General features: G+C 42.7%; 1 protein-coding gene across 4 annotated transcripts; it reads right to left on the bottom strand.

Annotated features, from left to right (window-relative positions):
• Positions 1-27,410, bottom strand: LOC124145545. 4 transcript variants are annotated; one of them, XM_048389227.1, is made up of 4 exons: positions 27,148-27,410; positions 9,574-9,745; positions 2,728-2,834; positions 1-1,325 (listed from the first exon to the last, which is right to left on the bottom strand). In XM_048389227.1, the coding sequence occupies exons 3-4, from the start codon at positions 2,789-2,791 to the stop codon at positions 448-450; spliced, it is 942 nt and encodes a 313-aa protein (XP_048245184.1). In that variant the 5' UTR covers positions 2,792-2,834; positions 9,574-9,745; positions 27,148-27,410; the 3' UTR covers positions 1-447. The 4 variants fall into 4 exon arrangements, with proteins under 4 accessions (XP_048245184.1, XP_046371309.2, XP_046371311.2 ...); XM_046515353.2 differs by lacking the exon at positions 9,574-9,745; XM_046515355.2 differs by lacking the exon at positions 9,574-9,745 and having other exon boundaries at positions 2,728-2,837; positions 27,158-27,410.
• Between the last annotated feature and the right edge of the window lie 261 nt (positions 27,411-27,671).

The following is a 27,671-nucleotide window of genomic DNA, read 5'->3' as shown; positions in this document are numbered from 1 at the left end:
TAAAATAGAGCAAATATTTTATTTTTTGATATAATACATGTAGTTCAAATACTTTACATGATAATTACCGATTCGGACAGTGAGACAGATGCAGCAAGCACGTTGTTTAGAGTAAGTGAGTGAGTGAGTTGGGTTTTTAACGCCGCTTTAAACAGTATTCCAGTTATATCACAGCATGTCAACTTGTGTGTTAGGCCCGATGTGATTCAGGTCTGAGACGTTTACCACTTTAGTGAAACCCAAAACCATGGCATGGTGCTGACAAACCCAGAAACATAATCTGGACGAACCGGGATTCGAACCCGCGATCATAAGTTACTGGCGTGCCCAAGGGACGCAACTCTGCACGGCCAATGGCGGCGCCTTAAACGACGGGGCCAACCGTTTCCAAACATTGTTTAAGCACCAGTGTTGATCAAGAACATCGTCACTACACAAACATTGCACTCAAGTTATATGTGACAATGGATCAGTTTCTAACAGCTCTCCATCTTGATTATATTCTAATACGGTTGTCAGAACTATTTTCTTTTCATTTTTCGTTGAATACGCAGCATATCCTCTGGACCGCTGTTTTAATAACCGATGTTTCGGCTTCCCGGGACTCGATGGAGCAAAGTCTAATTTTGTCGAAGTCTCCATTAACGGTGAATCAGGGAAGACAATTAAGTCAGTAGCTGCCATAGACGCCCGAGGGCGCCTCTTTCGACAACAAGCACATCGACACATCCCAAATAAGTTGTCGACTAATAAAAAATGTCTTCTTCTCAAAATAATTGCAGCGAAAAGTATTCCTAGAACGACAATGACGATGAGTATGCTGGCAGCAATGGCCGCTGCATTATTGGAATGTGAACGACTTGTAAACCCTTCCGTTGTTATAACGAGGCAGTTTGTGGATAACGTCGTATCGTTGTGATACGTCAAGAAACACGTTTCCACCATCCCACTTTCAACACATATTGTATAATCTGTACTTGGTTCTAAACCAACAACATCGTAGGATTGTGACGTCAGTTCCTGTAGCAGTGCGCAGGCGTGGTCTGTGCTGTTGTTCCAATACATGAGGGTGTATGAGAAACTATGTTGGCTGGGCTGCAGAGTGTTTGTGTTTGGACTTTTGATACTGATGACGACCTCGGCACTGGAGGACGTGATGACGCCGGGAGTCACGTGGATCTGGGACTCGCACAGTGTCCCCGCCCACTTCCCGTGACACACACATTCGGCGGAAACATGGCTGTCCCCCTTGCCGTGGGAGAAGATAGTTCTGCAGGGGTTGTTATTCTCACAGCGCACGTGTTCGCAGTACGTGCTTCCATTGGCTGCAAGAAAAAGAAAACAACAACATGAAAATGACATTCAAAATTATCATTTCACATAAGGGGGCACGGGTAGCCCAGTCGTCTAAGGCGCCGCGATTCGCTGTGCAGAGTGGCGTCACTTGGGCACGCCAGAAACCTGTGGGTTCGTATCCCGGTTCGCCCCGATTATGTTTCTAGGTTTGTCAGCACCATACCCGTGCTCGTGGGTTTCACCGAAGTGGTTAACGTTTGAGACCTGCATCACTTCGGGCTATCCTCCCACATTAAGCTGACACGCCGCGATATAACTGGAATAATGTTAAAAGCGGCGTTAAACCCAACTCACTCACTCACTCACTCATTTCACATAAGGGAGTTCAAACGTTTTATATCGAAAACATATTGCTGCTTTGTTGTTGTTGTTTTGTTGATGTTTTGGGTTGATGTGTTCCTAACCGTTCCGCAAGTCTTCCATCCAGCATAAATAACTTTCCATGATACAAGCCAATAATTAATAGCTCTGACTCAGCTATATTTGTACTTAACAGCATCACTGTCGTAGGTAAACCGTAATGAAATACAAAAAAAGTCGTCCAATTTCAAAACCATTCTTTGGTGTGTCGGAAACGATAATATTAACGCAATTCTGCAATGATATCTGTATTTTTCTTTCCAACAATCTCTTTGAACATGTCAGCACTTTCGTTATTTAAGGGCATATATGGCTCAAAAATTAGGGAAATAGAGTGTTACATCCGACTTCGAACTTTTTAACAGCTCTGTATTAATGTTCCAGTCAACACTGCATATATCGAATACCTGCAAGTGGTTCGATAAAGCCCCTCCTATGAGTTCTTATTCATCAATGAAAAATGATATTATCAGATTTAAAAGAATCGACACAAATCAAAGAACGTCGTGTAAGCTGATGGATGTGTTGTAGGTAATTATTGTCTCCACGATCACAAATACATGGAAGTGCGCGTTGTCATGCTCTTGTTTTCAGAGTCATGAAATTATTTTGATTTCTGTCAATCTACAGAACGAATACACTACCATGTGTTACTTCCCCTTTGAGAGTTAAGAAATATCCTGAGCTCCAACAGAGGTGTCCTCACATGTTAACACCGAGAGGTTTACAATAGGGGTGACACGCTACTGCGTCATTTGAAACCCTGAACATAGAATATATGTTCACATACGACTTAATAACGAACAGGGGCGGTGGGGTAGCCAAGTGGTTAAAAGGTCGAAGACCCGGGTTCGATTCCCAACATGTCTACAATGTGTGAAGCCCATTTCTGGTGTCCCCCGCCGTGATACTGCTAGAATATTGCTCAAAGCGGCGTAACACCATACTCTCCCACTCGTTCACAAATAACGAACATCCATACAGTGTTTGACCAGTTAATAGTGTACTTACTCGCTAGTCCAATGAGGATGATGTTGAAGGACGAGAGTACGTGGAGATACACGGAGTGGCGCATGGTGGGGGTGGCGCTGTGAGGCCTCTACATCATGACGGGGCGTCTGGAAGACAAGAAGAACTAGTTATAAACATACACGAACATACACGGAGTGGCGCATGGTGGGGGTGGCGCTGTGAGGCCTCTACATCATGACAGGGCGTCTGGAAGACAAGAAGAACCAGTGATGAATATACACGGAGTAGCGCATGGTGGGGGTGGCGCTGTGAGGCCTCTACATCATGACAGGGCGTCTGGAAGACAAGAAGAACCAGTGATGAATATACACGGAGTAGCGCATGGTGGGGGTGGCGCTGTGAGGCCTCTACATCATGACAGGGCGTCTGGAAGACAAGAAGAACCAGTGATGAATATACACGGAGTGGCGCATGGTGGGGGTGGCGCTGTGAGGCCTCTACATCATGACGGGGCGTCTGGAAGACAACAAGAACCAGTGATGAATATACACGGAGTGGAGCATGGTGGGGGTGGCGCTGTGAGGCCTCTACATCATGACAGGGCGTCTGGAAGACAACAAGAACCATCTATGAACATGGCAAGCTCATTGTAACATGTACATCATAGCACAGGCTACCGCTTGCTGTTTAATACTTAGCTATATTGTAAGAGGCGACCTAATGGATCGGGTGGTCCGCAACAGTGGTGCTTGTTTGTTTGTTTGTTTGTTGTTTAACGCCGCAGTCAGCAATATTCCAGCTATATGACGGCGGTCTGTAAATAATCGAGTCTGGACCAGACAAGCCAGTGATTGACATCATGAGCATTGAGCTACGCAAATGGGATATGATGACATGCATCAACCAAGTCAGCGGGCCTGACCACCCGACCCCGTTAGTCGCCTCTTGTGACAAGCATAGTCGCCTTTTACAGCAAGCATGGGTTGTTAAACAATAAATACTGCTCACACCACAAACATCTATCAGATTGTACATGCATGTCCTCTCCATTATCTAATTCGAGTCCGATATAAACGGAACCTAACTCATTTTTACAAAACGCGGGTCATTGAGTTTGGTTTCACGCCATTGGAAGCATGTTAAATTAGCTTGACGTCGGAGAATGACCAGTGTGACGCTGGACTTTGGCTTTCGTCATTTTGATGAAATTCGACGTCGGCAGACCAGGTAATCGGATTGAGTCAGACACAGTATACTGAGACAGTATACTGAGACTCGATCCCCAGCCGAGTCATACCAAAAGACCTTAAAAGATTAAACAAGGACTGGACGGCTCGGAGTCAGTATACTGTATCTGAGTGGGGTATTCATGTTAAACTACGGAGGGGTATCTCGGTGAGCTAGCACTATCAATCGGCATCAGTCAGACACACACGCACACGCACACGCACACGCACACGCACACGCACACATGCTGTCGCTATATAAGTGCAATAATCGTGGACGCGACGTTAAACCCCATTTCACCTCACATCACAATGTACTGACTTACTGAGTGAACATGAATACTCCACTCAGACACAAATTACTGACTCTGAGCCGACCAGTCCTTGTTTTACGTCTTTTGGTATGAGTGAGAGAATACGGTTATAACGCCGCCTTGAACAGTATTCCAGTTGTATCGCGGCGTGTCAGCTTAATGTGGGAGGAAGCCCGAAGTGATGCAGGTCTCAGATGTTTACCACTTTGCTGAAACACTCAAGCATGGGTATGTGCTGACAAATCTAGGAACATAATTCGAACCTACAACCATAGCTCTATGGCATGCCCAAGGGATGCAACTCCGCACAGCGAATTGCGGCGCCTTAGACGACTGGGCCACCCGTGCCCCCCGCATTAGTCAGGCAAACATACCCTAGTCATCGCCGAGATAGGAGGCTTTTACAGCTAAACACATTACTACGGTGACACAGTATCAAGGCCATTGACCTACATGCCCTCTGTATTAGCATAAGGATAAAGTCTACTTATCGCCAGACATAAACTGTATACACAATTACACCACTTAACACACGTCTACGGGCCACCTGAGGTCCTTGCTCAGTAGCGGTGACACAATGGTATATTGTCCGATCTACAGACCTTTAATACACAGGGTTGTATTGTAAATTATCCCTGCACAATAACATGAATAAAGCTGGGTAAATCATCATGGGTGGCCTGTGGCGTTAGGCCAGAAACACATTATATTTCGGGTCCCCGCCTCGTCTTTTTTTTTTGAGTTTTTATTATTTTCCAGATTTTTATCCAAGGGGAGGTGACTCTAACCTGTTTTCTCGAAAATGAAGGTACAAACTGTGAATACGTATGTCGTGTCTGTCCAGGTTGGCTTTTTGGATTGTCAAGTGCAGGTTAGACATCACCCTACTGAACTCGCTGCGAAAAGAGCATTCTACACTCTTAGCCAACTCGTTGTACAGGGTGCCATCTTAGCGCTGAGGCGATCGTAACTCCATACCTTAACATAGACAAATGTTAACGACAGTTGTAGCGCTCAGGTTGTTTTGTACAACGGCACCCTGGTCAGTGTATGTGAATTGTGTCGTATCATCATTTTAGAAAAAACTAAAAGACCAGAAACTTGATTCCGTTCTTCTTTTTTTTATTTTTCTCTTTTTATATATTTTTTTCTTTATTTTAATTTTATTTATTTATTTATCTATTTATTTTATTTTATTATTTTTTATTTATTTTTTATTTTATTTTGTGTGTGTGTGGGGGGGGGGGGGGGGGGGGTAGGGAGGAGGTCCTTACGAGGCTGCATGTCTCATGTATACATGTACATGTATTTTGGTTAGCATACAGCGACATTTCTCTGGTGAATCGAGCAAGTCAAAAGGCTGGAAGGCCTCAAGTATCAAATGACCTAAATACGTCACATTGGTAAGGGCACGGTGCGTGTTATAAAAACTACAAGTTAGGACGTACGTGTAGAGAAGGCTAACACTGACACGATCATGAAACAAAAGGGACAAAGATTGCCATTTTCATGCAATCAAACAAATTACTAAGAGCAAGATCCAGTGTGTGCGTCCGCCGATATCATGAGCAAGTGCTTAGGAATCACTATAAAATAGTGACGATACCAGGTGATCGCGAAAACGTGGGCGTATCCTGCCCCAACACATGCAAAGGCAAGGCGAATGTTCGACTGAACAAACACGGCAACATATGGTAGAAGTCAAAAAAGGCAATGGCATCGGACATCGTGTTGGTCACTGATGCGTCAAATCTGGAATGCCCTCCAAATGTCTACCAGTCAGAAGCCTCGTTTTGAGATAAAGCATCGCTTATAGTGAACGCTTGATGCCTACCTTTAGTCTCATTCACACGCAAACACGTTAACAATACCTGTGTGGTTCACGACCCGAGAAGATTCCGGGGTAGAATAGGTCTTCAGCAACCCATGCTTGCCGTAAAAGGTGACTATGCTTGTCGTAAAAGGCGACTAACGGGATCGGGTCGTCAGGCTCGCTGACTTGGTTGATGCATGTCATCGATCCCAATTGCGTGGATCGATGCTCATGATATCAATCACTTGATTGTCTGTCCAGACTCGATTATTTACAACCGCCGTCATATAGCTGGAATATTGCTGAGTGCGTCGCTAAACAACAAACCAACCAACAAACCGTGTGGTTCACGAGAGGCGTACTGTTAGTGATCTACAGGTTCCTAAACCTTGGTCTTGTACTGTATCATACATAGATTTGGGCTCGAGGAAAACGGATAAGTGTAGCTATAACATGTTTGAAACGGACCAATTGGCGTCCTGGCGATTGTGATTCAGGTCAATCAAACAGTATTATAAGTATCGATCTATCAGTTAATGATACCGCGAATTGCACACAGTACAATGAGACAAATCACCAACAGATACCAGGCAATGGAGGCAATGGTTAAACCCGGCTACCCGTGCCACGTGAATTGTTTGTAATTATGTTTGGTGGGATTACAAACGAACCCATGGGGAAGCCGGGTTGAATTGATCCCCAGCAACCTAATGTAGTTGATTGGGTGGTCAGGTTCGGTGACTTGTTGATGACGTGTCATCGTACCCCGATAGCATGGATCGTTTATCACGATGTCAATCACAGGATTGTCTGATCCAGACTCGATTATTTGCAGGCCGCCGTCATCTAGCAGGAATATTGCTGAGGTCGACGTTAAACAACAAACAGTTGTGAAACCTCGATATTTCGGACAGTATCGCTCCCAGTAAAATCGTCCTGATTAACAAATATTAGAAACGTATAAATGACCCATTAATAATGGAACTTCCAAACGCTGAATGTTCGCTGTATAGAGGACACTACTCTGTAACAATGATTCGTTAATTCAGACACTACTCTGTAACAATTAATCGTTAATTCAGACACTACTCTGTAACAATGATTCGTTAATTCAGACAATACTTCGTAACATGATTAATTAATTCAGAAACTATTGTGTAACAATGATTTGTTAATTCAGACAATATTGTGTAACAATGATTCGTTAATTCAGACAATAATGTGTAACAATGATTCGTTAATTCAGACAATATTGTGTAACAATTATTCGTTAATTCAGACACTACTCTGTAACAATGATACGTTAATTCAGTCAATACTTCGTAACAATTAATCGTTAATTCAGACACTACTCTGTAACAATGATACGTTAATTCAGACACTACTCTGTAACAATGATACGTTAATTCAGACACTACTCTGTAACAATGATACGTTAATTCAGACACTACTCTGTAACAATGATACGTTAATTCAGACACTACTCTGTAACAATGATACGTTAATTCAGACACTACTCTGTAACAATGATTCGTTAATTCAGACAATATTGTGTAACAATGATTCGTTAATTCAGACACTACTCTGTAACAATGATTCGTTAATTTAGTCACTACTCTGTAACAATTATTCGTTAATCCGGAGGACTGACTAGGAACAACACCATTCGGTATAACGGGGTTTCAAGTGTGTGAGAAGATTAACCGGGTTGTCATTTCAAATAACAACGCGGACAGTATAATCGCACGCGGATCTGATGATGTAATCTAACTACCAAAGCATGCGTCGGCTTTAATCTAGAACGAGGGGGCAAAAAATATGCTTTTAACTTTTGACAGATCGAAGCCAACATTCGTCTAAAGGAGTAAATATGAACGCGTTCCAGGGTCCCACAACTGCCTCGCTGGTAATGTGATAGCGTGTTGACATGCGACACCGACATGCGTTGTCAATTCTGAATGCGTGGACCGACACAGCCCGGGGCTGTATCCTACAGATCTAACAGATAACATACGTGACCTTATTATTAAAAAGTCAATCATTTACGACATAAAACAAAAATACACATTTTGCTATTGGGCGTTGTCCTTGTTTCATTTATTAATGGCTTTTTGCACGAAAAAATGCCATCATTAATAATACTTACAAAAATGTACATAACACCTCAAGGTATACAGAGTGACCTCGTTAAACCGGACTTGGCGGTTCCTGGATAAATCGTCCTGATAAACAAATCGCTGGTCTGTAGTATCTGTTATAGTATATACTAGAATACGTCGGAGAATGACCAACGTGACGCTGGACGTATAGACGTTCGTCATTTTGGTGAAACTCGACGTCGACGGTCCAAGTAATCGGATCGAGTCGGACACGGTACACTGGGACCGCCTCCGTGGAGTGTCTAGCGGTAGAGCGTCCGCCCGGAGAGTGGGTGGTCCGGGGTTCGATCCCCGGCCGCGTCATACCAAAAGAAGTTAAAAATGGTACTTGTTGTTTCCCTGTCTGGCGCTCGGCATTAAGGGGATAAAATAAGGACCCGTCGGCTCGGAGTCGGTATACTGCGGCATGGCATCTCAGTGGGCTAGCACTATAAAATCGGCATTCGTCCGGACTAGTTCAAGCAGAATCTTGTATAGTATAGTATAATCTTGAAAGCGACGTTAAACCCCATTTCACCTCACCTCACCCCACCCCACCCCACCCCACCCCACCCCACCCCACCCCACCCCACCTCACCTCACCTCACCTCACCTCACCTCACCTCACCTCACCTCACCTCACCTCACCTCACCTATCATGTATGTTATAAACAATAGCATTTCCCGTCAAGAGGGGTCCCGATAAACGAGTGTTCGCTGTGTCAGAAATGTGAAGCATTGAAGCAAGTATCCGACAAATCGGACGGTAATATGTGTTCTGCAAATATCCACTCCATGGCGGTGTCATCACGACCGCATGTTAACACTGTCAAGGACAGCGTCTGGTGTACCAGGACACGTAACTGACGTAAGTCACATACTGCAGAGTAGCTAAGAATTTCAACATACTGGTTTTACAACAACTAAAATATCAATGCACATCAGCTGAGTAAATTCTGATTGATGAAAATGTCATTTTATACTATACACCATTACACTTAACCAAATTATATTACCAGCGAGGCGGTTGTGGGACCCTGGAACGCGTTCATATTTACTCCTTTAGACGAATGTTGGCTTCGATCTGTCAGAAGTTAAAAGACTTTACAATTGTTTTACTTTAACCATATTCCGTCAAAATCACGAATAGGCTTTAAACATTGAACGATATTAGCGTTTCAACTCTGGTTTCAGCATGATAAATTAATAATCACGAGCATCAAATAATAAATTTTGTAAAATGCAAATAAAGACCATACACACTACCATCTCAACCCTCAGAATCCCAAAGCTCACCTGTCACAGGGGTTCCTAAGGCAACGATAATTCCTTGTGTGTCATGAAGATGCGCTTATCTCGTAACAGTCTTGCACCACAAGGACCCAGGTACTTACCAGCAATCAATGAATCCACATCGTAACGTCCTCGCATAATCGCACCTATTTCCTTCTATTTACAGCCAATCCCGCCCGTCCCCTCCGCCCATCAATACTACTTGAACTGACTGAGATGTTGGTAGACAATACCGTACATAGCTTCCCACGGTGCGCCGTGACGGGTCACTGCCTATAAACCGAATCAATACTGTAAACATCATCCAATATTCATCCGACGGTGAGGTGGCTGCGTCCGGATTCACAAGGGTCTGTTGTGCTAGATTGATATGTTTAGTCTCCGAGGCTGCGGTTTCGTGCGGTGCTGCGACAATGTTGGTGTTGATACTCATGTTACCTGGACTCCATTGTTAGACAATAACAAACAATGACTATTGTTTGCAATACGAACAGCTGATACAACAACAATACCTGAAGGGATATGCAGTACGCAGGACTGCGCTTGGAAAGCTGTTTATTTATTCATTCCTTCATTCATCTAGTTATTTAGTTATTTTATTTATCTATTTAATATTTATTAAGTACAATTTTTTTTATCAAAAACTATTTATTTATTTATATATATATATATAATATATATATATATATATATATATATATATATATATATATATATATATATTTATTTATTTATTTATTTCATTTATTCAGTCAGTCAGTCAGTCAGCCAGCCAGCCAGCCAGTCAGTCAGTCAGTCAGTTAGTTTTTCTGTTAGTATTAAAGTACTTAATCGTTTGACAAAAATTTAAAAAATTACTACGAGTGTTTGAACAAGGTTTACGTTGCAATAATCATCAAGGATGAATAACTGAAACTAAATTATGATTGTATCATACTATTAACGTTATTATAGTAATAAATTTATTGCAGTATAACCGTTTTTTGTCGTATCAAAGTTATTACAGAAGAAAAGTTAATAAAGTATTTAAACGTGTAGTATGAAAGATACTAACGTATAGAATTAAATACTTCTTGACCAAGATGACGTCGGGATGAGGCACGCGGGACTACATCGTATTCCCAGCACAGTAGCCTGCCTCTTTGTTATCAGCATATAAAGCATTAACATTTTTTACAACAAAATCACACAAAAGCCCACACGTTGAGCGATTTCATGGCTTTAAATTAAATATTCACAAAGCGAATGTTAGAATATCACACCTGAGCGCGGATCCTTAGAATAACTTCAATATATTTATTCACAATCTTAATTGACGGATCAATCATTAATCAGGTGTGCACACTATAAAACGCCATCACCATGGAAACAAAAAATAACCTTTCATCGCACCAGTCGATCGTTGCAATCTCCACTGTCCCATATGAAACCTTCGTCAGATATCCTCTACCTTATTATGGAAAACCATTGTTACATCGGCGTCAGTAAAAACAATATGGATTAGTAATGCATAATTCAACAGCATTTTTTAGCGAGATTACACGGAAGGATGTCAAGCCTAAACCGTTTTCAGAACGGCATCCTGGTCGTATTTCTGTGAATATACCATAATACCTTGCGGTAACAGAAAGCATCCTTTAGCTCTTGTGAACAACCACAGTGCAACCCCCAGTCCGGACCCCGTAAAGACATAACCCCGTTAGTCTCGAAACCCCCTTATTCTGGATCCCGTTAGTCTCGAACCCCCGTTAATCCGGATCCCGTTAGTCTCGAATGCCCGTTAGTCTCGAAACCCCGTTAATCCGGGTCCCGTTAGTCTTGAAACCCCATTAATCCGGATCCCGTCAGACCCGAAACCCCGTTTATCCCGGTAATATAATATTCCAGCAATTTCAACCATGTAAGGAATCGAACCCAGGCCCTCGCGTGACGAGTGAACGCTTAAACCACCACCTACCCTACCGCTCCGGAACGACAATATAAATTCAAATGGATGTTACTACGTACCCGTGACTAGTTAATCCGAACGGTCTGGCATGGGACGGAAGAGTCCGAATTAACGAGGTTTCACTGTACGTACAAGTAAACAACCCAGTGAGCAGTTTTTATGTATTTTATCCAGCCCGGACCTTAGCTTTTATTCTTCCAAAGCCTGCCATGATATTTTTAACAAAGAGACGCCAGCTTTTACATCAATAGTGTTTTATGTGTGCACATATGTGTTTTAATGTATTGCATTGTTGTATATATTTTACTTAAGTTTTAAAGTGTCTCTCATAAATCGCTAAGCGATTGGTCGTGTACAATACATGGCTTAATTCTTAATGTTATATGCATGTATCCCCACGAGTTAGACGTAAATAAAATCTTCTGTCTGTCTGTGTGTCTGTCTGTACGGGAACTATGAGTTTACCTAAGGGAGGCAACTCCCTTACTGATAACTTGAAGGCATGAAAACCTCTTTTCAATCAGAGACACGCCTTCTTGAGTCATAACCTTCGTCTCTTTTCAGTTCTCGTTCCCATGTGCGTCGCGAAAGTTACTATGTGATTAAACTATATGATTAATATTGACACATGAATAGCGAGGGATCATCTTGTCACTAAGGTTTTTGCACCCGAGCCAAAAAAATTAGTTTGCTATTGAGGTCTCTATCATTTAGTCAGAGAGTTGAAATGACGAACCGAAATTTTTACATTCTAATTTTGCTCAAATTAAAGTAATTCGTCATGTAAATCTTGGTTTGTGTGTTTGTTTGTTGTTTAACGCCGCACTCAGCAATATTCCAGCTGTATGACGGCGGTCTGTAAATAATCGAGTCTGGACCAGACAATCCAGTGACTGACACCATGAGCATCGATCCACGCAGTTGAGATACGATGACATGCATGGACCAGTCAGCGAGCCTGACCACCCGATCCCGTTAGTCGCCTCTTACGGTATACCTAGGTGTAATATTATTGTAAATAATACATTGCAGTATGTGTTGAAGGTACTCGACGATTAATGCGTAAAAATAACATCCAATATTTTGTAGATAATGCAGCCTTAGGTACCTCTCCAAAGAAATAATGTTGTAAGATGTTTTGCTTCGAGAATAGAAGTAGGATTATCGTATTATTTATTGTTCATAGTTATATTTTGATAAGGAATATTTGCACATTGCATTATACAGCATACAGGGACGTGACCTTGAACGTTGTAAGGGTTTGCGTGGGCAACATCCGCCACTACCACCACTGCGACCACAACCACGACAAGGAATACGACTACGACGACAACAACCACTGCGACCACGACCACGACTGCGACCACGACGACGACCATCACTGCGACCACGACCATTACGCTGCACATAATACCATACGTGAAAATATGTTTCTGTGTCATATCATCCCAACGTATATCTGGATATCATTAACCCTCTTGGTTCTGGGGGCTTTGGGGCAGCCTAGTGGTTACCCGGGTTCGATTCCTCACAAAGGTACAAAGTGTGAAGCCCATGTCTGGTGTCCCCGTCCGAGATATTGCTGGAATTTTGCTAAAAGTGGCGTAAAACCACACTCATCCACTCTTGGTGCCGCAGAACCATATATTGGGATTTTTGTTAAAAAGTTTGTTCTCACGTTTTCCCATAAAATTCCAATTACGAGGAACCTTGATGAGTGCGTGAGTTTTGTTCCAGAGTCGCTTTGAACAGCATTCCAGCGCTCAAGCTTGATGTCAGTCCACCAATATCACGGCGGGGGACACCAGAAATGGGCTTCACACATTGTACCCATGTCGGGAATCGAACCCGGGTCTTCGGCGTGACGAGCGAACGCTTTAACCACTAGGCTACCCGACCGCCCCCGCTACACATAGACAGATCCCATTTCAGGACACGCCTCGCCACAAGATCGGGAAAGTGTAAGCCCGAATGTGTTTTCTAATCATGCAACCACCAAGCGGTTAACACGAGGCATTCCGAATGATAGTTCCGTCAAAACTATCGTCAATCTCTCGCTTCACTTTCAATAGCCCGTGTGAAGTACTGTCATATAATGTCGGCCATCTCGGCCATTTTCCTTCGTTCAAATTTCAAATTTTGTCTGTCACAATATTTTTCAAAGCGTGGTCTGGAATGGAAGTCGCCTGTTTGAAAATAGTATCATAAACCTCGAGAAAGCTACTTTCTGATTGGCTAATGTCGACTTCCTGTTAGTTACATTTCAAGGTCAGTCAAAGTTCGCGAAAGGTCGATCTGACGTGACCTGTAATTGAATGTCCTCAGATCTTTATGTAGCGGAAGCGAGCTCTGAGATCTAATTGTATTAATGAGATCGGCTTCATAAAGCATAGATGCCAGAGTGGCGCAAGTCTTAGACGTTTTTCAGACAAGGTGAAACCCTCAAGCACGGAAATGGTACCAACACCAATTATCACAATGGCGGCGAATCTTGGATTCGAACCCACGGCCAGGTCGTAGATGTTTGTGTAAACACCAAACAGCATATGATGACTTACGTTTAAACCTATTGCAAAGTATCAGCGCCGACAACCTCACGAATCCGCCATGATGACTAATCAACTTTCGCACCTGATTTGGATAATATACAGACCCTGAACTACAAACCAACCACTACATAAGATGAACTGTTTGATAGGCATCTCTTAGAAGTTGACGGATGACACAGGAGACACAATTATGGAAATTAACTTCTTTTCTGTCATAGCGACGTTTCGGTATAGATCATTATACAAAGTCTTGTTTGACAACGGTACTCGAATCTGTATCGAAACGTCTCCATAATATTGTATTGAAGAAGTCATCCTTAAATTGTGTCTACTTTGCCACCATATATACTCACCGCCAAAAGAAACACGACTACTAACGAGTCGGTTAATATATGAATAATTCTTAATATTCAAGGGAGTGAGTGAGTGGGTAAGTATGGTTTTAAGCTGCTTTTAGCAATATTCCACCAATATCACGGCGGGGGACACCAGAAATGGGCTTCACACATTGTACTCATGTCGTGAATCGTACCCGGGTCTTCGGCGTGACGAGCGAACACTTTAACCACTAGGCTACCTGACCGCCCCATATTCAAGTGGTATTAGATTGGTTCGATGCACAAACGAACATACTGGTATGTTGTATGAACCGACGCTCATGAACGTATCACGTGATCCATGACTCTAAATGCACCATTTGTCTCGTGCAAGATTGGCGCGTATAATCACGTGCAGCATATCGTGATTAGAATAAAGACACTCAGTGGTAACTCTTGACTGATTGTTAGTTTTGTGATCATAAATTGGTACACATTGGGAACAGCTCTTGCTAACGTACATACGTTATATGTTTCTATGGTTCGTGTTTATTATGGCGGTGAGTATAGATGTTTGTATAATTGCACTGTGGGCTGATAGATGTCTGACCCGGGCAAGTCACATCACTCCTGTACATCTTCATCTAATGACTACCTGCCCTGGGTCATGGCCCTGCCATAATGATACTTGCTATCAATATTGATTCTGTGGGCATCGGTCAAGTACTGCCTGACTTTGCTATCAATAATGCCTGAGGTTAGGAGCTGGGCCAACTATCAAGGTCAGCCGAGGTGAATGTAAGCCTTCAGGAAGGAATGGTGTCATGGTCGGTTATAGCGTATTCGTTTTCAAATTCCGAGCTAGTTTTTTTCTGTAATTTTACGGGGCGGTCGGGTAGCCTAGTGGTTAAAGCGTTCGCTCGTCACGCCGAAGACCCAGGTTCGATTCCCGACATGGGTACAATGTGTAAAGCCCATTTCTGGTGTCCCCCGCCGTGATATTGCTGGAATATTGCTAAAAGCGGCGTAAAACCACTCTCACTCACTCTGTAATGTTACACTTAAATCACTTGTTATCGACTTAATCACGGCGGCCTGAAATGATCGAGTCTGGCCCAGGCAAGAGTGGTTGATATTATTCGTTACCATCCTAGTCGTGCTGCGTGGTTTGCTAGGCATTACTTAGAAGTTGACGGATGACCGACATTGCTTGACAACGGTATAAGGATCTATACCGAAACGTCGCCTTTATAGTATTAAAGAAGTTGTTATCCATAAATTGTGTCTACCTGGCCAAGCTGGCTGACCACCCAATCCATAAGCTGCCTCTCGCGTCCAGCACAAGGTGAGAATTCTTTTAACTATGCCCGTTTGCAAAAATGGCCACGAGAGGGGCACGAGTCGCTGTTCGGCTTGTCCCGGAATAACACGAGTTGGTCACGAATGACTAATAACAAAGACAAACCGCTTAAACGGTAGGCTGCTAACATTCAGTGGACATTCCCGTTCTTGTAACATTCACACTTTAAGAACACAAATAGCAAACATCTGCATAGAATGGTTAGCCATCTTAATTAACCATGTATTTATCAATGATTGGTTGTTTTGTCTGGACCAGACAATCCAGTGATTAATATTATGAGCATCGTTCCACGCAATTGGGATCGATGACCATCATCAACCAAGTCAGCGAGCCTGACCACCCGATCCCGTTAGTCGCCTCTTACGACAAGCATAGTCGCCTTTTACGGTAAGCATTTGTTGCTGAAGATCTATTCTACCCCGGATCACAATTGCGTGGATCGATGCTCATGATATTAATCACTGGATTGTCTGGTCCAGACTCGATTATTTACAGACCGCCGTCATATAGCTGGAATATTGCGGCGTTAAACAACAAACCAACCACCCAAATCTTGTAAACCGACCTATGATCAGGCCGTCACATAGGACAACTATTGCAGCGTTAGACAACAAACAAACCTACGATCACAATAGGTCAATAATCTGGAAAAAGAGGCAACGTAATAAATAGTCTAGACATGGCAATAAAATATATGTTAATGTCAAAACATCTCTACTTTGCCACTTGAAAGCCATTAAGTACTCTCTGGCCTTGGCTGTCGATGCAAGGTGTATATGTACATAAATATGATCTTCGCCCAACATGAAAGGGCGGGAAAAGCCTACAAACGAATACAAAACATTGTCATAGTAACGTCATATATGTCTGTCAATATGTTTGATACGAACCCAATATGCTGCACAGGTGGTGCATGAAATCCGTGTACACCTGTATGACTGATACGGGCCGCACCCAGTGACAGCTGGGAGGAAACGTGTGACGTCAATATGTGCAATTTGCATTATTAACATTATATTTTTGTGTAAGGAAATCTACGCCAATCTAATGAAACATTCTGGACAACATCCACTATACTACTCAACATTTGATAAGGACATTCTGAGTGTCAAGGTTGGGGATAAATCTCACTGGATGTCTGGGCAGGTTGTACGAGTAGGATGCGACTTGGGATGGACTTGTCGCATGTTAAGCTTCATTTCAAGCTATAATGAAAAAATAAACATTTTCTCCGGACTTTCGTGAGAGTGTGAGCTAGCACAGTATCCTTATCAGGCGTTGAGTAGTATTGTCCAGACTCATCCATCTGAGTGAACTTAGTTGGTTGGTTGGTTGGTTTGTTGTTTAACGCCGCACTCAGCAATATTCCAGCTATATGACGGCGGTCTGTAAATAATCGAGTCTGGACCAGACAATCCAGTGATTAATATCATGAGCATCGATCCACGCAATTGGGATCGATGACATGCATCAACCAAGTCAGCGAGCCTGACCACCCGATCCCGTTAGTCGCCTTTAACGACAAGCATAGTCACCCTTTACGGCAAGCATGGGTTGCTGAAGACCTATTCTACCCCGGAATCTTCACGGGTCGAGTGAACTTAGGACTCGTTTTGTCGTAGTTTTGGGAGGGAGGTGACGTCGCTGTGCAACGAAGATTACCTTCTTCCCATTCAGCGTCTCTACACAAACACCCACTGTTTCAACTATGCAATACCGACTGCGATATTGTGGAAATGTAAACATTGGCCTACACGCACGCTCCCATGTTTACTTTTGTTTATTATTATTTAAGTGAGTGAGTGAGTGGGATTTAACGCCGCTTTTAACAGTATTCCAGTTATATTACGGCGTGTCAGCTTAATGTGGGAGGAAAGCCCGAAGTGATGCAGGTCTCAGATGTTTACCACTTCGGTCAAACCCACGAGCACGGGTATGGCATAAACCTTGAAACATAATCGGGGCGAACCGGGATTCGAACCTACAATCCTAGGATTCTGGCGTGCCCAAGGGACGCAACTCTGCACAGTGAATCGCGGCGCCTTAGACGCCTGGGCCACCTGGGCCCCCGTTTGTATGACAGAGCACTAGCCACTTCCTGTTATTACTTTCAAACAAATTGATAAAAAGCATCGACAATATTTAGGTCAGCGAGGTGCGTTCTTCGCCAAGTCATGCGTGTCTGCTATTCCTGGTGCAATTAACTATATGTACGAGTTGATAGTTACAAAAATCGTTAGTGAAATGAATAAGAAGCCACTCGGTACAGTATTTCAGTTAACATGCAGGTCGTTCAATGCAAAACCCATGAACATCCGGATTAGAATTGGTCTTCAACAACCCACGCTTGCCGTGTGTATATATGGCTGTAGGGTGGCCAAGGGGTGAAAGCGTTGGCTCGGCACACGGGTTTGATTCCCTGTATGGGTACAATGTGTGAATCTAGTTCTCGACAACCCCGTCGTGATGTTGCTAAAAGCGGCGGAAAACTCATGTAGATACTATGAAGATCCGACGTAAAAAAAGGTCTTCAGCAACCCATTCTCGCCTCGAAAGACGACTATGCTTGTCGTAGGAGGCAACTAACGTGATCCGGGGATCAGGCTCGCTGACTTGGTTGATGCATGTTATCGTATCCCATTTGATCGATGCTCATGATATCATTCACTGTATTGTTTGGTCCAATTCGATTAAACAACAAACAAACGTCCAATGCTAAACAACAGAAATCACAAATTTCACGAGCATGCGCCAGTCCTGTACCAAGTGAATGCTCCGACAATGTCCTTACCAACCAGGGAATGCCTCTTGACATTTCCGGTCAGGTTGTCTTTGAGCACAATACAGATCAAGAAGACAAACCGGCGGCGAAATCCGACCACAGGTTTTTAACCACGACTTGCACAAATCCCATTACGTCACGTGAAGAAACAATGGCGGCTCCACGCGGATGGACGTTGGCGTTGCGTCATTTCAGCCACATTAAATATCGATTACGCGATTGCGTCACATTGTTACAGAGGCGTGAAGTCATCAAGTCTCTACTTTCTTTCACACGGAAATTGTTTCCGCGTTGTGTAGATGTACATGTTGACAGTGAGGATCTGACCTTCACTGAAGCGTGCATGACCCGCGGCTCAAGTTGTTTTCCCTGTAATGATCTTTCAGATCAAATGTATACGTAAGCCTTGCGAAGCACTAGCCCCGGGCTATACCGTCATCCGAAGTGTTAGCTGAAGCAGTACCCCCCGGCACCCATTCCGACATGTCAAGTGTTGGTTGGCCCTGCTGCCATGTTGGCCTTTGTGGTAAGTATTGTATCAATACTAAAACAGCGTTTTCGCTGCGCGTGGAAAGAACCAGTAAAACAAGCACCCTAGGATTCAATGCGGTGATAGGCGTTCAGGCAAATAACAGTGACATACAAAATATGTAAAGTTTCAGTTCGGTTCATATTCACGGTTTTAATTCTTTGGCCCCGTGAAGATCGGATAGAATTGATCTTCAGCAACCCATTTTGTTATAAGAGGCGACTAACGGAATCAGGTGGTCGGGCTCGCTGACTTGGTTGAGGCATGTCATCGTATATCCCAAGTGCGCAGATCGATCTTCATGATGTCAATCACTGGATTGTATGGTCCAGACTCGACGGGTTACAGACGACCGTCATATAGGTGGTATATTACCGACTGAGGCGTTAACAAACAAACAAAAGTATATTCTTTGACAATGATTCTTATCCAAAATGTCTACAAAATGTTCTTTTTAGTAAATTGGTAAACATACAGAAGGATGTCCTTAAAACATTGGGTTAATGTTATTTGTCTCCTGCAAAATCAATGGTAGTTTAAACATATACAAAACATTTGCTGAAGTCAAAAGTGTGGTCCTTAGCAAACTTTGAAGAGTATAAAACATGGCGAACCCCATTAGCGATTGGGTTTTTTTAACAGCCCTACTATTCTCTGAAATTAGAATGTATTATGCTTCAAATTTGAAGTTACAATCTTTACATTACAAATTTTAGAACTCAAATCGATGCCAAATAAATTGAAGAGACCCTCTTTATATTTTATGTGAAAGAGAAGAGCCCTGGTTGTCCGCGCGAAGTCATAGAATACAGACTAACTCACCTATTTTATTTTAAGATAAATAATAACCGTAATAGCAATTCTTATCAATATTTGAGCTGTATAGAAGTCAATTTTAAGTTCCTTACTGGAATTGGATTACAAGGGAGACAATTCAAATTGTGGTTCTGACCGTGGATTGTTCCTTTGTGGGGCTGTCGGGTAGCCTAGTGGTTAAAGCGTTCGCTCGTCACACTGTAGATCCGGCTTCGATTCCCGACATGGGTACAATGTGTGAAGCCCATTTCTTGTGTCCCCCGCCGTGATATTGCTGGAATATTGCTAAAAGCGGCGTAAAACCATACTCACTCACTCACTAACTCATTGTTTGTTTGTTTGACGCCGCACTCAGCAGTATGCCAGCTATGTGACGGCGGTCTGGAGCAGACAACGCAGTGATTGATATAATGACAATCGATCCACGCAATTGGGATACAATGATATGCATCAACCAAGTCAGCAAGCCTGACCACCCGATCCCGTTAGTCGCCTCTTACGACAAGCATAGTCGCCTTTTACGGCAAGCATGGGTTGCTGAAGACCTGTTCTATTCCACTATATATGCACCGTCTGATATCAACACTGGGAACTCACACAATAATGTCGATATTTCTAATTCTAAATCTATGTTAATATTTAAGAGTCCATTTGCATGTTAACTAGTTCATACCTTGTTTTAGCCTCTCACAAAAATTAAACCGGTTTCGAGTATCGTCACACTTACGGGAAGTATGCTCATCCTTATAACATCATTCTTCTCCCAAACACAAACTCGTCTATTTTCAGCATTTTGTTTGAATCGGAGCGGCCGGGGGTATTTTTTAACATTTCCAAAAAAGCCACATCGATTTCCGCAGAAAATGTGTTGTTTGTCTCGCAGAGCAAATACCCTCCGCTCAGGTAAACACAACATCTTATTGAGCATACAGAGCTGTGAACGCAAGCTCCACCAAGCGATAGTGTTACCATGTTTCAGGGCTGTGTCACACTCTCACTGAAACATAGTCTAGCTATTTCCTCCATGAACAACCAGACCATGGCCTAGTATCTCAGTATGTTCCTACTGAAACATAGTCTAGCTATTTCCTCCATGAACAACCAGACCATGGCCTAGTATCTCAGTATGTTCCTACTGAAACATAGTCTAGCTATTTCCTCCATGAACAACCAGACCATGGACTAGTATCTCAGTATGTTCCTACTGAAACATAGTCTAGCTATTTCCTCCATGAACAACCAGACCATGGCCTAGTATCTCAGTATGTTCCTACTGAAACATAGTCTAGCTATTTCCTCCATGAACAACCAGACCATGGCCTAGTATCTCAGTATGTTCCTACTGAAACATAGTCTAGCTATTTCCTCCATGAACAACCAGACCATGGCCTAGTATATCAGTATGTTCCTACTGAAACATAGTCTAGCTATTTCCTCCATGAACAACCAGACCATGGACTAGTATCTCAGTATGTTCTTACTGAAACATTGTCTAGCTGTTTCCTCCATGAACAACCAGACCATGGCCTAGTATCTCAGTATGTTCCTACTGAAACATAGTCTAGCTATTTCCTCCATGAACAACCAGACCATGGCCTAGTATCTCAGTATGTTCCTACTGAAACATAGTCTAGCTATTTCCTCCATGAACAACCAGACCATGGACTAGTATCTCAGTATGTTCCTACTGAAACATAGTCTAGCTATTTCCTCCATGAACAACCAGACCATGGCCTAGTATCTCAGTATGTTCCTACTGAAACATAGTCTAGCTATTTCCTCCATGAACAACCAGACCATGGCCTAGTATCTCAGTATGTTCCTACTGAAACATAGTCTAGCTATTTCCTCCATGAACAACCAGACCATGGCCTAGTATATCAGTATGTTCCTACTGAAACATAGTCTAGCTATTTCCTCCATGAACAACCAGACCATGGACTAGTATCTCAGTATGTTCCTACTGAAACATAGTCTAGCTATTTCCTCCATGAACAACCAGACCATGGACTAGTATCTCAGTATGTTCCTACTGAAACATTGTCTAGCTGTTTCCTCCATGAACAACCAGACCATGGCCTAGTATCTCAGTATGTTCCTACTGAAACATAGTCTAGCTATTTCCTCCATGAACAACCAGACCATGGACTAGTATCTCAGTATGTTCTTACTGAAACATTGTCCAGCTATTTCCTCCATGAACAACCAGACCATGGCCTAGTATCTCAGTATGTTCCTACTGAAACATCGCCTAGCTATTTCCTCCATGAACAACAAGACTATGGCCTAGTACCTCAGTATGTTCCTACTGAAACATTGTCTAGCTATTTCCTCCATGAACAACCAGACCATGGCCTAGTATCTCAGTATGTTCCTACTGAAACATTGTCTAGCTGTTTCCTTCAAGAACAAACAGACCATGGTCAAGTATGTTCCTACTGAAATATGGTCTAGCTATGTCCTCCATGAACCAACAGACCAAGGACTAGTATCTAAATATGTTCCGATTGTAACTCCTATTGCGACAGAATTACAATGATGAACGATTGCCATTGTAGTGTAACGTTAAAAAATACAAACACGTCACCTAAAACATGATGGATTATGGAAGTGAGATCATGAAAATGTTGTTTAACGCTGCGGTCATCGATGTTCCATCTGTTTCAAGGAGTGTTGTAAAAATCTTGGCAATACGCCTGAGTGAGCAATTATGGTTTTAAGCCGTTTTTAACAATATTCCAGCAATATCAGGGCGGGGGAGACGAGAAATGGGCTTCACACAATTTACGCATGTCGGGAATCGAACCCGGGTATTCGGAGTGACGAGCGAACGCTTGAACCACAAGGCTACCCCACCACCCCAGGGGCTAGACGAACCAGTGATTGATAGCAAAGAGCAAAGAAAATCGCCGTCGGGGTGTTGGTGGTTCACGGGGTATTGGCGTTGTATTTTGTCACTCATTTAGACGATGGGCGAATGAGTGAAACAACGTTGTTTGTATGTTACAGCTGTATCACGGGGGCCTATAATGTACGTCACAATTTCCCAAGACGTTGAACCTTTGCTCTTGGACGGTAGGGTAGCCAAGTGGTTAAAGTGTTCGCTCGTCACGCCGAAGACCAGAGTTCGATTCCCCACATGTATACAACGTGTAATGCCCATTTCTGGTGTCCCCCGTCGTGATATTGCAAGAATATTGCTAAAAGCGACGAAAAACCATACTCACTCACAACGTCACTGTGGGGATTCTGAGTAATCATACGTCCCCAGCAACCTACGCTGGTTGTAAGAGGCGACCAGATGGATCTGATGGTCAGGCTAGATGACCTGGGTAATAGCGTATCGCCGTACTCTCAAGGTGTTGATCGTTGACAGGGACCGTGAAGATCCCGGCTAAATTAGGTCTTCAGCAATCCATGTTTGTCGTAAGAGGCGCCTAACGGGGATCGGGTAGTCAGGCTCGCTGACTTGGTTGATGATGGTCATCATATCCCAATTGCGTGAATCGATGTTCGTGATGTCAATCACTGAATTGTCTGGTCTAGACTCGATTATTTACAGACCGCCGTTATATAACTGGAATATTGCTGAGTGCGACGTTAAACAACAAACACAAAACTTCAGCCACACTCAGGCAGTAAATATCAGACCGGTCATCGTGTCCTATAAAGCATAACGCACATGCTCTTAACACAGCCGTCATCCACGAAACGGCTCTTGACATGACCATGTTATACGGCGTGTTATGGCCTGTCGAACCAGCCGTACATGAATCATTTCACCCGACATCCTGCGAGACACGCTGGAAATACATGGCATGTACTATTCTGCTGATAAAGGCGAACAATGTCAACCACAAACATTGAGCAAATAATAAAGTTGGGATACCAAAGAATTACAAGGACACGAAGCGTCTACCGGTCGATCAATATTTGCCGCTGTCACTCTTCAATCTAATCTTTCACTGTTCGTGTGTGATAAAGAGGAGATTGCCGATCGGAGCAATACTATACAAAAGGGAGGAGAATGGTAATGAAATGTTGAACGGTGAACGTTTGTGGATAAACGGTTGTGTGGATGTGAATTGTACCATCGTGTTATTGAATGGGACAGAATTAACGGCCGTTTTTGTCTTGTTGTCACGGATGTCAGTGAGTGAGTATGGTTTTACGCCGCTTTTAACACTATTCTTACAATATCACTGCGGGGGACACCATTAATGTGCATGGTGTCAAATAACGGTAAGTGAAGGTCGCGTCTTTTGTAAAGAGGAAACAAAATAATATGGAATGAAATTAAATGGGTTTTTTTGCCTTAATTCCCGTCGAATCAAAATAGGCTAAGACAGGAAGGGAATTCACGCAATTGGGATATGATGACATGCATCAACCAACCAATGGTCTTTCCAAACTTTCTACTCGTATCAAATAAACCCGAGCTACAACGTTAGTATGAGATCACTGACTACCGATCCAACACAATTTGGGAATGCCGAGCTGGGGTTTTGTATCGCGACTAGATATTTTTCAGCTACTGCTACAAAACCAAATATTTTTGTTATTTAAAACTTGAGCCTGAATTTTTTTAAAGAAAACACCTTGCAACAATTTAATTTTGTGGCAGGTAATTGCATTTTATTTCCAGTCTAAAGCATAATTATTGTTTTAATCCCAGAGGCATGGTTGCCACTCAGGAACCAACCATCGCCAATTGGCGGTCATTATATTTCACAGCCGCCAGGTATTTTGTAATAAGGGAAGAATACTACTAAACCCCGACACTAGACAACACCAGTATTTGGTCTTAACACTAACAGAGATACCCTAGTTATTAGATCACCGTATATATCTCCACAATGTCAGCGTGACCCCACACATAGATAACGTTCAGTCAATACGTGTACAGCAGTTTGAACACATGAATCAATGCCTACATTAATCTGTCGAACACGACACGCACGGATGTGATAAACATATGTGGCAGCATTATATGCAAAAATCAAATACACGTAGTACTTGACCAGCGGGTCGTAGTGACTAGGGCGGTCGGGTAGCCTAGTAGTTAAAGCGTTCGCTCGTCACGCCGAAGACCCGGGTTCGATTCCCGACATGGGTACAATGTGTGAAACCCATTTCTGGTGTCCCCCGCCGTGATATTAGTGGAATATTGCTAAAAGTGGCGTAAAACCACACTCACTCAAACGCGTAGTGACAATGTTTTCGACATGAATATTTGAAAGTAATTCAGTTCATGAATTCACGTTACGTATAATGCGTAACTCCAATTGAGTGAAGTTTTACGCCGCTTTTAGCAACATTCATGCTATATCACGGCGGGGGACACCAGCAAGGGCTTCACAACATTGTACCCATGTCGGGAATCGAATCCGGTCTTCGGCGTTAACCAGCGAACGCCTTAACAACTAGGCCACCCCATCCGTAACTCTTTGTGGTCTTGTCTGAATTCTTATCTGCACTGTGATCTCAAATCACTCCCCATTACTCGAACTATGGATAAGTTGATATACCGGTAGTTTCTATTGTCTTTCTAAGGTGTTTCGTTCATCCCTTTAGGAAACTCGGTAGGGTTGAGTTCGAGTAAGAGAGAGTTCGACATAAGGCGGTCCTAACCCCATACAGACAGTGCATGACAGTGACACTTCTACATCAAAAGTGAAATGTACTATAAGGCATACACATGTCAGTCCACATTGCCTCAAAATAAATAGCACGCCGTATCCATGGTAACCAAGTGTCGATATTGGATCATGTGTGTGATCCACCAGAGTTGAAGGCTGTATACAGTATTACATGTATCTATCACATCCATAATGTACGACGTACGTGTCTAGCCATCAATCAACAGCTTATCCTCCATATTCATATTGGCATGGGCAATTTACAATGTATTCAGACATGCGACCTGACATAACAACATTTGCGTTACGTGTTTACTCATCACAAATGTTACTGACTGTTTGTTGGTTTGTTGTTTAACGCGGCACTCCGCAATATCCCAGCGGCAGCTGTGACAGATACGAAATCTTAGAATAATCACCTCATTGCCTCACAATACATTTATTAATGCGTAGGAAAAAAATATCCTACCTAAATTACATTTTTTGTCAGGTAATGTTTACTAAATGTAAACAAGGACTTCACCCATGTAAATAAGGATTCCTGGATAATATTAATTCGAATTGGCATTCTCCAAAAACGGGTTTTACAAATAACGGCCACAGGTCTTGGCTCCAGGTAATTCGAATGTTAAATATGGTCCACGTGGTGCTAGTGTCCGCAGTATGCTATATCAGGTATAGTCGGCTGTGCAAGCAGAATTGCATCATGCATGTCTGTATAACGGATGTATAATACATCGTGTATAACTGGGCTGTGTGAAGTTACGTCATGTATAACTGTTCATTATGTTATACAATGTACAATTTACAGTGTGCGCAGAAAGGTATATGTGATAGTATTATTGGTACCCTACTGTATAACATGTAATTTATATTTTAATACAGTGTGTAATAAATGCAGTGTGTCATACGCCTGAGGGTCGGATATTACATTATTTTATGGACTCAAACTGTTGCATAGCAATATGTGACCCTTAAATACAATAATTTTCTTCCTCTATTTTCTTATAGATATATAAACATGGTCGAGACCGCAACGTTAGAGGCGGGATGTTGTTAAATACATTATTCTTCCTGTATACATCCTGGTGTTGGTGAATGCGTGCTTCGGGAATGTGACAACGTCCGTATTATCAGTGAACGTACACAGGAAATCAAAACGGAAACGAACGATAGATCTCTTTGGTTTGAAACAATGAAAATAATGTCCCTACTTCCACGTGCATTATTAATAACGATATGTGTACAGGTCTTATGGGAAACAAGATGAGTGTCATGTAAAATCAATTCAATCACCTCATATATACCCTAAAATTCAAACACACAAACGTCGTCAAGGCAGGTGCAGGATTTTGGCGTCACGCATGACGGTCGCATTTTTTTATCATATCGACATTAACAAAGCTGAAAACTACATATTCACACGTGTTAATGAAAATGCGCAAGTAAATATCACATATCAAGTCTATGCATTAAACAACGTTTCTCGGAATCACGCACGGTGAACAGGTATATGGTAGCGTTGTGATCGTGGCGGAACTAAATGAAATTATTACGTGTGTTTGATAGCAACAGCTTGAGTAAGAACTAAAATTATTATAACAGTTTGACAAGACGCGCCGTATTAACATGACCGTTGACGCTGATATGAGTTTATACGCAATCACACAATAGTCGTCACTAAACACATCCGTTACTGAAACAACAGAATAAGAAGTTTTCAATCGATTACCTGTCGTGAATAGTTGGTCTTTGTTGATGTTCGGGTAAACAATGTCCGGAGCAGTTTACTCTCAACAGGTGAAACTCTCAGGTGTGAGGTCTGTGTCTGTGCAGTTTACTCCATTAAGCATTCATGACCCGGTGTAACAGTGAGTCATATGTCACTGTATGTATGGAGGGTTATATTCAGGAAACGACATCCAGTCTTGTCTGTCGCCTGCTTACTCAACTCCACACACCAATCGCACCTGGCGAGCGAAGTGTGTTTCATGCCTGATGCAGTTACCTCCCTTTGCTTAACGGGATGCCATTCGGATTTGCATTTCAATGCGTGAGTGATTTAGGTTGCTGATAACAAAGCTATCCCAGGGTTCACTGCGCTTTTGGTGAAAACATAGGGAGAAATCATTGTAGCGGAACTTCATGCGATCTATGAAGTCGGGAGAGTCTTTTATCTTGGGCAGTATTTTGACCCTGTGTTTATCGTATCACGTACAATATATGGATAAAAGCCAACACGGCTATGCGTTATGG

The sequence above is a fragment of the Haliotis rufescens genome, unplaced genomic scaffold (genome assembly GCF_023055435.1).
Source record: "Haliotis rufescens isolate VD_foot unplaced genomic scaffold, xgHalRufe1.0.p SCAF_8, whole genome shotgun sequence".
Lineage (NCBI taxonomy): Eukaryota > Metazoa > Mollusca > Gastropoda > Lepetellida > Haliotidae > Haliotis > Haliotis rufescens.
This window is presented reverse-complemented; position numbering and strand designations above follow the sequence as displayed.

What these genes read in the sequence shown, in the direction of transcription:
- LOC124145545 (XM_048389227.1), bottom strand. Translation starts at nt 2,791, where the DNA reads ATGCGCCACTCCGTGTATCTCCACGTACTCTCGTCCTTCAACATCATC. An exon ending in CATCCTCATTGGACTAGCGA is followed by an intron (nt 1,326 to 2,727) that starts GTAAGTACACTA and finishes TTTTTCTTGCAG; the next exon opens with CCAATGGAAGCACGTACTGC.